At 41.8% G+C, this 13,367-nt stretch overlaps 1 protein-coding gene across 4 annotated transcripts in view; it reads right to left on the bottom strand.

Moving 5' to 3' along the window:
- Window positions 1–13,367, bottom strand: part of LOC139395675 (dachshund homolog 1-like) — a 263,172-nt gene that overhangs the window by 72,419 nt on the left and 177,386 nt on the right. For all 4 annotated transcript variants that reach the window (XM_071143028.1, XM_071143019.1, XM_071143011.1 and 1 more), the window contains exon 3: window positions 9,369–9,521. In XM_071143028.1, the coding sequence (XP_070999129.1) occupies window positions 9,369–9,521 (153 nt within the window). The remainder of the gene's footprint in view (window positions 1–9,368; window positions 9,522–13,367) is intronic.

The following is a 13,367-nucleotide window of genomic DNA, read 5'->3' on the forward strand; positions in this document are numbered from 1 at the left end:
TAAAATTGATGGGAAGATGGATGGAGCCAAATACAGGACCATTCTGGAAGAAAACCTGATGGAGTCTGCAAAAGACCTGAGACTGGGACGGAGATTTGTCTTCCAACAAGACAATGATCCAAAACATAAAGCAAAATCTACAATGGAATGGTTCAAAAATAAACATATCCAGGTGTTAGAATGGCCAAGTCAAAGTCCAGACCTGAATCCAATCGAGAATCTGTGGAAAGAACTGAAAACTGCTGTTCACAAATGCTCTCCATCCAACCTCACTGAGCTCGAGCTGTTTTGAAAGGAGGAATGGGAAAAAAATTCTGATAGAGACATACCCCAAGCGACTTACAGCTGTAATCGCAGCAAAAGGTGGCGCTACAAAGTATTAACTTAAGGGGGCTGAATAATTTTGCACGCCCAATTTTTCAGTTTTTGATTTGTTAAAAAAGTTTGAAATATCCAATAAATGTCGTTCCACTTCATGATTGTGTCCCACTTGTTGTTGATTCTTCACAAAAAAATACAGTTTTATATCTTTATGTTTGAAGCCTGAAATGTGGCAAAAGGTCGCACAGTTCAAGGGGGCCGAATACTTTCGCAAGGCACTGTATACATTCGTAGAGTTACAGTTATTTAGTTATACCGTCCTTAATGATATCACAAAACAATACACTTTTGACAGGATTTATTATTTTGATCCCCACCAACCATTTTCCACATTCTTTATGTTGGAAATATTGTTTCATTATCCACTTTTGGATGTTGGAGTTTTGGTGTCAGATTCTCTCTCTACACAAATTATTTTTGACTTCTCCATACTGCAGATCCAGAGAGAGAAAGTTTACGACCGGTCGTTAAAGTCATAGAATCGGCCCCACTCCCCCCTTCCTCTCTGGTGGGAGAGAGGGGGGGGGGGGGAGTGGCTTTCTTTGATCCTCACCCAGGAGGGAAAGTCATGACAAAATATAGAAAAACCCTGGAATGACTAGGTGTGTCCAAACTTTTGACTGGTACTGTATATACTATTTTTACACGACACAAGTACTTAGTCTCCTCCATCTTTGTTTGTGTTTGTTGTGAAATGACTCTATCAACATCATTAACATTCAAACGCGTTCACAGCCAAATGCATGCATATTTCAATACCACTTTCACGCCCTGATCTGTTTCACCTGTCCTTGTGATTGTCTCCATCCCTTCCAGGTGTCGCTTATTTTCCCTGGTGTATTCATCCCTGTGTTTCTTGTGTCTCTGTGACAGTTCGTCTTGTATGTTCAAGTCAACCAGCGTGTTTTCCCCGTGCTCCTGCTTTTCTATTCTGTTTTACTAGTCCTCCTGTTTTGACCTTTGCCTGTTTTTCTGGACTCCATTCCCACCTGCCTGACCATTCTGCCTGCCCTGACCTCGAGCCTGCCTGCTATTCTGTACCTCTGGAACTGAACTGGTTTTGACCTTTTGCCTGTCCATGACCATTCTCTTGCATACCCCTTTTGGATTGTTAATAAACATCTTGGACTCTAACCATCTGCCTCCTGTGTCTGTATCTGGGTCTCGCCGTGTGCCCTTATAACCACTTTATTTCACATCACTCAAAAAACCTGCGAAAGCCCGTCATCAGTGAAAGGTTGGAATGTCATCTATTACACAGTATCACATTGAACCCAAGTGACACTGTCTTTTCAAATTGTCTTGATCTCTTCACTCCCTAAAGGTCAGCCCCTATCCCTGCTAAATGCAACCTGACAGTGGATGCTACAAAGGGGACAGCCCCGACGCATGCATCACCCGCTGCATCAAAGCCCTTCATATTAATCACTCCAATTAATGAAGAAGGAAGCCCTAATGTTGATGAGGGCTGACAAGTCGACTGGTCAGTTGTTTTTATTTAACCGTGCCCCTGTCGTGGTGAGGTAACCGCAAGAGACAGTTGTACAAATATTTGCATGACATGTGGTTTGTGTAGCGTGCCACACTTTTTTACTCTGTCTTCCTCTCTCCCTCTAATTCTGTGATGATCCTCTCTACCTCTCCCTTTCTCTCTTCTTTTGTCTCTCTCTCTCCCTCTTGATCTCTCTCTCACAGCTCTAATAAGACCGCCACACCACCACTGCCACTCAAAGATAATAGAACTTGATATTGATCATTACAGGAATAATGTTTAATCAATTCTCCTTGATATTCTAATCAATATCTGCATTTGTGTGCCTCCACACAATTCCCCCATAATGCATATTCAAATTTTAAAGCGGATGCTTAACAGCCGAATGCAAGCGAAATTAGAACAAGGACATTTTACTTCATTAACATACATTTAAGATTATCGAGTTTATCTTTTGAAATAACAAATGTGTGTGACGCTCTCTGCTTTATCTGTCACCTGACTCCCCTGGGCCTGAGTCACTAGTAGAGAGGTTGGGAGGACCAAAGTCCAGGAGGAAGAGAGGGAGAGAGAAGAAAGGGAGAGGGAGAGAGAGAGAGAGAGAGAGAGAGAGAGAGAGAGAGAGAGAGAGAAGTCCTCTGTACAGTTTTGTTCAGTCTATATAGTCTGTCTGTCTGTCTGAAGGAGGGCAGGCAGTCAGACAGTCAATGCCCTAGGCCACCAGTTCAGTGCTAAGTTAATGTCCTAGACCTAGGCCACCAGCACTAACCAAGCTAGAGTCCTAAGGCTACCCAATGCTAACCAGGCTAACATCCTAGGCAACCAGTGCTAATCAGGCTAACATCCTAGACCACCAGTGCTAATTAAATTCAGTTTGATAAAACTTTATTTATCTCCTCAGGCACAATTAAGAAAGTCATTTTACAAGTATTAACCAAGCTAACATCCTAGGCCACCAGTGCTAAGGAGGCTAACATGGCTAACAAAGCCAGGCACTAGCTAGTGGCTAGATGTGTCCTTCCACCCTGAGAGCTTTATTATTAGAAAGGACATCAACTGACTAATTAAATTGCAGCAGTGAAGCTTGTTTGACAGCTGGTGCAGAGCTTGTGACCAAAAAATATCCCTTTCAAAGAGTAGGAGGCACTGCACACTGCATGAAGATGGACTTATTTTATTTACAGTATTTATTAGTCTACATTTATTTATCCAGGTTTGCTTTTGATATCATATCTAGGATTATTTTCCAGGATTATTACGTGTGATTTAATGCATAGTAATTTCTACATCCTGTAATGTATTTATTGTAATAACAATGGTTTAATTGTTGTTCCTCTACTAAACCATAACATACAGACACAGTCACAGACATAAAAAGAAAGACATTCTACAGAATACAACAATTAACATATATTCTAACCCAGTTTGCAATACAATCAATGCCATATGGCATCTTAGTGTTTACCCCATATATAGAGAAACCTAGTTAAACATTGATCTCAGATAATAAGGGCTAACTGTGTTGATGTACCGTCTGGAGGAACAATGTGTCCTGGTTCAGTTCTCTGCTGCTATGGGGGAAAAAACACACACACACACCAAAACTTAACATGGGGCATTTGGAGCTTGCCAAAATGAATACACCCTGAATAATTGATGAAGACCTTTTAAAAGAATTGTTATCTGTCTGCTGACGACCGCAAACATGAAACCCACTGATGAGGAGAAAATATGGTTTTAACAAGTCAATAATGGCAAGAGCAACCGGAGCAAGCTTAATCAATGAGGCCGCTGCGTTTGCAAACAAGGACCTGAGTTATAATGCCGATAACTGATTCTCTCCCCCTGTCCTTTCCTCCATCTCTCTCTCTCTTTATCTGTGTCTTTCTCTCTCTTTTATCCCTCTCTTTGTTCTTCTCTTCACGTGATGTCATTGTTTATTGATTCCTTCCTCCGGGGGGGGGGGGGGGGGGGTGATGGGAAGTTTCCCGAGTTTGTTTATCGCTGTGACTTCTGCTCCCCTTCTCCCTTCTCCCTCCTCCCTCTCTCCTTCCCCATTTTAAATTTTGCAAGCTGCCACAAGCAGCTTAACCAAAAAGGATTAAGTCCCATAGCCAACTGAGAACACAGATAATGCTCAGTAATTGGTAAAAAATGAAGATGAATGGGACAGCCAGATAAGGGCCAATTAGTTGCTCGCTGTGTACAGCTGTGGTCTTCTCCTCACGGAGCCCTCTCAGGGGCCCCAGCCAGCTCGGCAACACACACACACACACACACACACACACACACACACACACACACACACACACACATACACACACACACATATATATAAGAATGAAGAAGTGGATAGTGGATAGTTTCTTATTATTATTAGATACATTCACAAAATATAGATTACTATGTATAGCTTTGTAATACTATAAATGACCAACCGCCTAGTTTTGGAGTATTTAGAAGGTCTATTGTCCTGCTTATGTGAGGAGCTGGCTACTGTACCGGGAGACTTCCAGCAATTGGGCTAAACTAACAATATGCTAACTTCAATCATCTCCAAACTGCACGCCGAGACATTCAAATGTTTTCCATGAGTTCGTCTGACTAAGTAGATAAACAACCTAATTTTGAAATCTCGTGGTATCCCTTTAAGATGTACATGACAGCATTGTCTGGTTGATGACGGATGGAATTCCCACACCTAATTACAGACCAAATGTAAGGTCCATTACTGTCACCGCGGTGAGGTGGAGTCAGGTGCATGGCCAGAGAATGGGGGCTAGAGATGAAGAGAAAGAGGTGGAGCTCTACAACATAGAGAGCATAAACAGCGATACATGATACGATCTTACTAATTACGGTTCCCAGAGAAGGGGGGGGGGGGGGGGGGGGGCTTGAAAAGAGAAAACAGTAAAGAGAGGGGTGTTTTCTTCTCTTCTCTGTTCTACTGGCTCATGGTCTTAAACACTTATTTTCTTTTCTCACTCCTGAAAAAAAAATTGGCAGGTTTTTGGTAGTGGGCAGCAGCTGACAATGTTTTCTGTCCCGGTAATGAAGGTTGTGGTTGGGGTCAGGGCATTGGGATTGAATGGCTGGCTGGCTGTTTATCACACTGCAAGGCCTAGTGCCACATGCGCTCTAACCTGGTTTTGTGATCTGTAATTGTGGCATTTCCTGACAGCCACAGGAACAATCCACATTGTACACATTGTGAGGGCCTCTGAGCCCCCTTTGAAAGCAACATGGATGCTCACTCACACACACACACACACACACACACACACACACACACACACACACACACACACACACAAACACACACACCACCTCCTTCACAAGACTGTCAGGGAGAATCAAAGAGAGCGAGAGACAAACGTTTTGTCTAGTCAGAGAACAAGTTCTCTCTCACACACACACACACACTCTCCTACCTCCCTTCCTCCCCTTTGACAGGATGTGTGGTCACTTGGCTGGGTTGAGTTGAGCTAGCTGCATGTTTTTCCTGATAAATAATAACGTTGATGCAAACAGGAAGGTCTATTTGTGATTCAGTGTTTCCCCTAAGCTTTTTTTTCAGCAGCTTTGGCAAGGTTATTGTGGGTTGGAGACAGAGTGGACAAGGCCAATGGTGCCGTCTCGAACTCAACATTTTAACGGCCCTTCTCTTAGCCACAGAGACAAAATGTTGCAATGTAATTTCCTCCAATTCTACACATTTCGACATTGGGTGGAGAGAACATTTTACAGTTTTAAAGCTAGTTTCCTGCAATTCTACACATTTTGCCATGGCTCATGCCATGACATTTTTATGAATTTTAGATACTCCTTGACAATCTAGTTTTTAGTTTGGTGATTGTTAGTGTTCAAAGATGATCTTATTAAACAATACATAGCTCCAATAGCTCCAGTACATACTTTATATCTGGCTTTAGTCATTTAAGTGTACACTGAAAATATTTTAACAACCCTGAAAATTAGTGGCGACAACGAATATCAATATAGGGGAAACAATGTGATTAATATTTCATATGTGGGAGAGAAACATTAGCGTGTTCCATTGACACCAACACAATGGCGGCAGACACACAGCAATCCAACTCCACCAGCAGAATAGGGTGTCCTTCACAGTCTCTACCTCTGTCTTTCTCTGCCTCTGTCCCTTTCTCTGTTTCTGCATCTGTCTCTGCCTTTGTCCCTGCCTTTATTTCTGTCCCTGCCTCTAACATTACCTCTGTATTTGTCTTTAATTTCTCTGTCTCTGCTTTTGTGTCTGCCTTGTTTCTATACCTCTGTCTATGCCTGCATTTACCTCTCTGTCTCTGCCTCTGTCTCTTCCTTTATCTAGAACAAGTAGTAGTAGTATTATACAATTCTTACACTATCATCCTCACCTTCAACCTTTCTGAATTACTATTTTATTTTGTATTCACACTCTCTCTCTCTTTCTCTTTAAAACAGAGCATTTATTCACTTCCTCATCAGAACTGCCCTGCATTGAGTCCAGACCAACAGAGCCCAACAAGGCAGTGGCCAAATCAAGTTCCCCTCTTGCACAGTCATACAGCTATATCTGTCAAGTGATTTAGAGGCCTGGATTCCACAGGCATAATGGACTATAGACCAGGACATATTAGGCATGCAGGAATCCAAGCTAGACATGGGACTAAGTACTGCAGGGAAGTATAGGCATTAGCCTAAGCAATATCCTAAGCAAGGCCCTGAGTGCTGAGAGTGAAGCAGATTATATTGCAAACATGAGCAAAACATTTATGCTCTTCATGGTATGTGTCAAAGGATCTGTTTTTGTTTTTGTTTTAACGCAATAAATGTTCCCTAGCAATGAAAGAGATCCCTTTGCAACTATGGCCATTTCATTTAACCAGATAAGTAATTGAGAAGAAATTAAACTTTACAATAGCTGACCCTCCCTGGTCTATTTTAACGAACCTTTAGGTGCAACTAGCAATTGAAACATTGACATAACGTTGCTTTTTCTATTTTAAATGTGGAAGAAGTGTTGGCTTTCCCTTTTTAAACATTGCTTAAATGTTGCTCTCTTTACATTGTCCATCTGATAAGACTATACTATACTAATTTTGTTCCCAGACACTTCTTCCCAAAAGAGAAAGAGTCTGGTGTGGCCTTCTTTAGCCAATACAGAAAGACCGGGAGAAACTCCCGGCGCATAGGCATTGGCACCAACCAATCATCTCCCACATCTTCCCTATAACCCTCCCCCGTGCGTGTGCCTTACATGTCTTGTGCACCTCTTTTTAAGGAGCCACTCCTCGCAGTTGTGTGATTCGCTAAAACTAAATAATGACACATACTTTTACCCAGTAAATGTTCCTTTCTATCTCTGTTCCTTTCTTCCATCTGAAGAGACTATACTGTATCTCCTGTGGATTATCTAGATGACTTCTGCTGGCCACCCCTGTCACATGAGAGTGGCTGATATAAACAAGAGATTGCTGCGACACCCAGTAATCAATATAAGGATGGCTTCAGTACCAAACATAATTTGTCTCAGCAAGCCATTCCTTTGACCAAACGAAGCTTTCATTCAAATCATAAATCTGAGGCCAATTTAAATCCAGGGAGAGTGAGTGAGAGGGGAGAGAAGGAGAGAGAATTTGAGACAGGCGAGATAGAAAGAGAGAAGGGGGAGAGAGAAAGAGAGATGGGGCCTCTGTCTGCCTGCCTAGCCCCTAATGATTTATTTTCTACATTTCTGCGAGAGAGATTTGTCCATACGCAGTGACAGGTCACCTTCAAACACCAGTGGCAGACTGTTCATCACCATGCACACGAGCAACTCATCGCTGCAAGTAAATATTAAAGGAAAATAATCCAATTGATTGTGGATGGGGCTGAGAGGCGTCCCCGCCATATATTTCATTCAGAGAGCTAATGTCGTGACCGACGCACCCGCGCACACAAACACACACCCATCCACACACATGCACGCGCACACACACACACACGCCTATCAAGAGAAATAAACACAGATATGCATACAGACGCACGCGCACACACACACACACACACACACACACACACACACAGACAAACACACTCTAACACACACACACACACGCAATGGCACTCACACACCGCTGCTCCCTTCAACAGAATTATGATTCTTCAGGGAGTGCTTTCTTATGTGTTGCTGGCTGGCTGGCCGTGTGCTCAAGGTTACAATTTAAATTGTAAAAAGATAAAACAGTTTCTTATTAGCTCCATTGCCGTAGCCTTGCTGTTCTTATTCCCATTTATCTTGATTTCGGTGACCTCGTAGCCTCGTTTTCTCATTGGTCGTAGACCCGTTTTCATTTTTTGGGGATTGATGACCTCAGAGCTCATGAATTGTGCTTTGTTCAATCTGCTTAGTGACAGCATCCTGTTTTTACCCAAATATACAGCGTCAAGTACTTCTGTCGAGACACTTAATAAGAGTAAGTGAATCGAAAACACTATTTAGTGTATCAAAGCTTTAGGGATTACATGGAGCCTATAATTTGTAATGGGCTCATAATAATTCAACACTATATTATCATTTTCCACAATACGCTAAGTGGCTCGGTGGCGATATGAGCAAAATCCGTCTGCATTTGTGGGCTAATAATTAATTGAAATGGCACATATTGAAAAAGCAATGCTCTTGCTGTGATTAAATAAAATAAATTAGAGACTGAGTTTATGGCTAATAGCTTTGGGACAGTGTTCATGGATTAAACTTTGTATTAACAATGTCTGTGTTGTTTTTAGATTGGATACGAAGGCGGGGGATTTTACAGCGCAGTATAGAAAAATACTTTACAGATAGAATGTACCATTGCATTACAAAGACGTGGACAAATGCAAATAATGATACAATTGTTTTATAGACATCCAACTTAATATACTAGCCAAGTTAGAACTGCAGTGAACATATAAGGATATTTTGTAGATGTTTCAACTGAACCTGTATTCTCTGAACTGTCTACACTCTGCTCCACACTGGCAAGAATAGGTATGTTTGGAATCCAGTACCTTAGCTTGAGAGTATCTTTGAGCTGTTATTAATTCTATGTTTTATTTTTTATTTAACCTTTAACTAGGCAAGTCAGTTAAGAGCAAATTCTTATTTACAATGATGGCCTACACTGGCCAAAACCGGACGATGCTGGGCCAATTGTGCGCCGCCCTATGGGACTCCCAATCATGGCCGGTTGTGATACATCCTGGATACAAGCTTGTAGTGGCTTGTAGTGGAATTCAGCTATACAAATGTACAGCTTTGGTTCAACACAAGCTGTATGTAGATGAGATCTGCAAACTCTGATACTCGCCTTGCTTATTTATGTGTCTGTACCGTTGTGTGCGTCTGCATATGTATTCATACCTGCATTGCTATCTGCATGCATGTCTTTGTGTGAGTGTGAAGACCAGTATGCACCTGTACGCTTGCGTGTGTGTGTGTGTGTGTGTGTGAAGGGCACAATGACTGACTCACCCACACTGGAGCTGACGTCTCCGTTCTCACCGTCTGCCCCATGCTGGTTGGCGTTGCCGTGGTAGCCGCTCATAACCTCCAGCTTGATCTTCTTCACCTTCATGGCTTCGGCAATGGCCGCGTTGGCAGCTGCCGCCGCTGCCGCTGTCAGCCCTTAACACACCACACCGGAGAGGACAGTTAGATACACACTTAGAATGCAACTCTTAGTTGGTCTAGAGCAGTGGTTGGATGTTTTTTTGAAGGATTTATTTAAATGTTTATATTAAACATCTTATGAATGGTTTTATGAATCATTAATACATAATGAATAACTAAAATGTGTATAGTGAATGGTACACCACTCAAAGGACATCCAGGCAACTTGACACAACTATAGGAAGCATTGGAGTCAACATGGGCAAGCATCACTGTGGAACGACTTCGACACCTTGTAGAGTCCATACCCTGGCAAATTGAGGCTGTTCTGAAAGCAAAAGGGGGTGCAACTCAATATTAGGAAGTTATTCCTAATATGTTGTACACTCAGTGGACAAGCTAGTGTGTCTTAGGGCCAAAAAAAGAAGAGAGCAATTCATGAATACATACAGTGTATCACATACTGAATATCAAGAACATTGAATAAAACATTGATTGATTGATACATTTTATTTAGGGTAAAATAAATGGAAAAAGTGTCATTCAGCTATACAAATGTACAGCTTTGGTTCAATGTAGATGAGATCTTCAAACTCTGATACTCACCTTGCTTAAGTATGTGTCTGTGTGCTTGTGCTTGTGTGTGTGTGCTTGTGTGTGTGTGTCTGTCTTTGCTGGTGTGCATCTGCATATGTATTCATACCTGTATTGGTATCTGCATGCATGTCTTTGTGTGAGTGTGGACCTGTGTACAAATTCACGTGCACATGCGCTGTTCTGAGGGCAAAAGGGGGTGCAACTCAATATTAGGAAGGTGTTGCTAATGTTTTGTACTATCAGTGTATATGGCTTTTCTGAAGGCCAAAAAAAGAAGGGAGCCACCTGTTGGTCGGTGGGCTCCGAAATAGGTTAGTATAGGTACAACTGTCCCAGAGTCCCGATAAAATGACTGATAATGACTAGCAGGAGACAAGGATACAATTCACACTTTACTCCACACCCAAGGAAGGCACACATGCACAACTTTACAGAGGAGGGAATTAGTGGTCGTGGTTTCTACAAGAGAGAGAAATACAGAGAATGTAGAATTGTGGTAATAACAGGCTAGTGACTGTATAATGACAATAGAGAATGTACATGATAGCAATAGCATACCAGATAACTATGCAGTCACAATGTGCTATGGCAATAGGCAATGTTACATCAAGGCATCATACAGCAACTTGTATCATAGGCTAATAAACGAGCATAGCACCCAAAGGGAACAATTTATACAAAGCAATGAGCTAGCACGCTAGCTAGTCCATGGGCTGGCGGGTGTTATACACTGCACAGCATGTAGGAGCACAACTGACATTCTAACATTAGCAAATATGGCAAACATAGCACACAGTAATATGTACAACAGCAGCTGGCACGCTAGGCTACAGAGCACAGTTAAATATGCAGTATACAATTAGCGGCTGGGCATAGCTTTAGCATGCTAGGTGACTACGTTCATGTGTGAACAGTAGGCCTCTCGAACAGGGGTATTCAAACGAGGATCTGCATTTTTTTCAGCTTCCAGGAATTGTGTACAGGTCCTTGCGACATCAGGCCATGCATTATCATGCTGAAACATGGCCAGCGGATGAATGGCACGACAGTGGGCCTGAGGATCTCATCACGGTATCTCTGTGCATTCAACCATAGATAAATGTAATTTTGTTCGCTGTCTGTAAATTATGCCTGCCCATATCATAATCCCACCACCACCATGTTCACAATGTTGACATCAGCAAACCGCTCGCCCACACAATGCCATACACGCTGTCTGCCATCTGCCCGGTACAGTTGAAACCGGGATACATATGTGAAGAGCACACTTCTCCAGCGTGGCGGTGGCCATCGAAAGTGAGCATTTACCCACTGAAGCCATTACGACGCCAAACTTTATTCTCGCTGAGACGGTTTCTGACAGTTTGTGCAGAAATTATTCTGTTGTACAAACCCACAGTGTCATCAGCTGTGGGTATGTACAACCCACCGATGAAGAAGTTGGACGTACTGCCAAATTCTCTAAAACGACTTTGGAGGCAGCTTATGGTAGAGAAACAAACATTCAATTCTCTGGCTACAACTCAGGTGGACATTACAGCAGTCAGCATACCAATTGCACACTCCCTGAAACTTCAGACATCGATGGTATTGTGTTGTGAGTCAAACCTGCACATTTTAGAGTGGCCTTTTACTGTCCCAGCACAAGGTGCACCTGTTCAATCAGCTTGTTGATATGCCACACCTGTCAAGTGGATGGATTATCTTGGAAAATGAGAAATTCTCACTAACAGAGAGGTAAACAAATTAGTCCAGAAATAACAGAAATAATAATTTTGTGAGTTTCAACAAAAAAAATCAGGGATGTTTAATTTCTGTTCATGAAACACTTTACATGTTGCGTTTATATTTTTGTTCAGTGTATATTGTGGGGAGGTCATTAGAATGAACATCTATCTACCAAATCTATTCATTTTATAATGTTGATTATTTGTCATTGCCATTATCATTCACCAAATCAGTATCACAGATTATTGTGGAATAGACACAAATTGCTTATTGGAAATTTGTGACATGCACACGAAATAGTACATTTTTTCTTGTGCAGTACACAATTTTGTATACAGTGCATTTCAATCACAGATAAAGACAGTACGTTACTTAATACATAAACAATAAGTGGGAGGTTGGTCAGGGAGGATGGGTGGGTGGATGTGAACGTCTAGCAACCCAAAGGTTGTGTGAAACTCATTATGGATAACTTTTTCACTAATTAGCTGCCTTGCAACTCTTTACTACTTTTGAGCTACTTTGCAACTACTTAGCATGTCAGCTAACCCTTTCCCTGACCCTAACCCTTTAACCTAACTCCTAAACCTAACCCTTTATCTACTTAGCTAGCATGTTAACTAACTCTAACCTTAACCCCTAAACCTAACCACTAACCTTAACCCTTAGCCTAGCTAATGTTAGCCACCAAGCTAGACTATGCGTTATGAAGAAAGAAAATTGTGAAATACACACAAAATGCCTTGGGGTTGAAAATTGTGTAATACACACAAATAGTGGACTTTTTGTGTGCCTGTGTGCCTAATTTGTGTCTATTTCACAATAAGCTGTAAAAGTGTGTTGCATTCACCAGATCCAAAACATGTTTTGTAAACATATGATGGGGTCCCTCAGTCGCCGGATTGCCTGGCCAGAGGTCCAAGGGCAAGAAAAGGTTGAAGACCCCTGCTCTACAATATGACCATCGGGGCAGCCATCTTGGGTTGTGCATCAACAAAATGACAGCCATCTTAAGGCATATAGTGACTAATAGGGAAAGTCTCTACTGCTGGCCTGAACACTTAAAGTGATGCTCACTTCTAACAAGTCAAAACGGGTCCTTGTTTTTTGTGTATTATGTCAAAAATACAGTTGAAGTCAGAAGTTTACATACACTTAGGTTGGAGTCATAAAAACTGGTTTTTCAACCACTCCTCAAATTTCTTGTTAACAAACTATAGTTTTGGCAAGTCGGTTAGGTCTACTTTGTCTACTTTGTGCATGACACAAGTACTTTTTCCAACGATTGTTTACAGACAGATTATTTCACTTATAATTCACTGTATCACAATTCCAGTGGATCAGAAGTTTACATACACTAAGTTGACTGTGCCTTTAAACAGCTTGGAAAAGTCCAGAAAATGATGTCATGGCTTTAGAAGCTTCTGATAGGCTAATTGACATAATTTGAGTCAATTGGTGGTGTACCTGCGTATGTATTTCAAGGCCTACCTTTAAACTCAGTGCCTCTTTGCGTAACATCTTGGGAAAATCAAG

This window comes from Oncorhynchus clarkii, chromosome 3, assembly GCF_045791955.1.
Source record: "Oncorhynchus clarkii lewisi isolate Uvic-CL-2024 chromosome 3, UVic_Ocla_1.0, whole genome shotgun sequence".
NCBI classification, from domain to species: domain Eukaryota; kingdom Metazoa; phylum Chordata; class Actinopteri; order Salmoniformes; family Salmonidae; genus Oncorhynchus; species Oncorhynchus clarkii.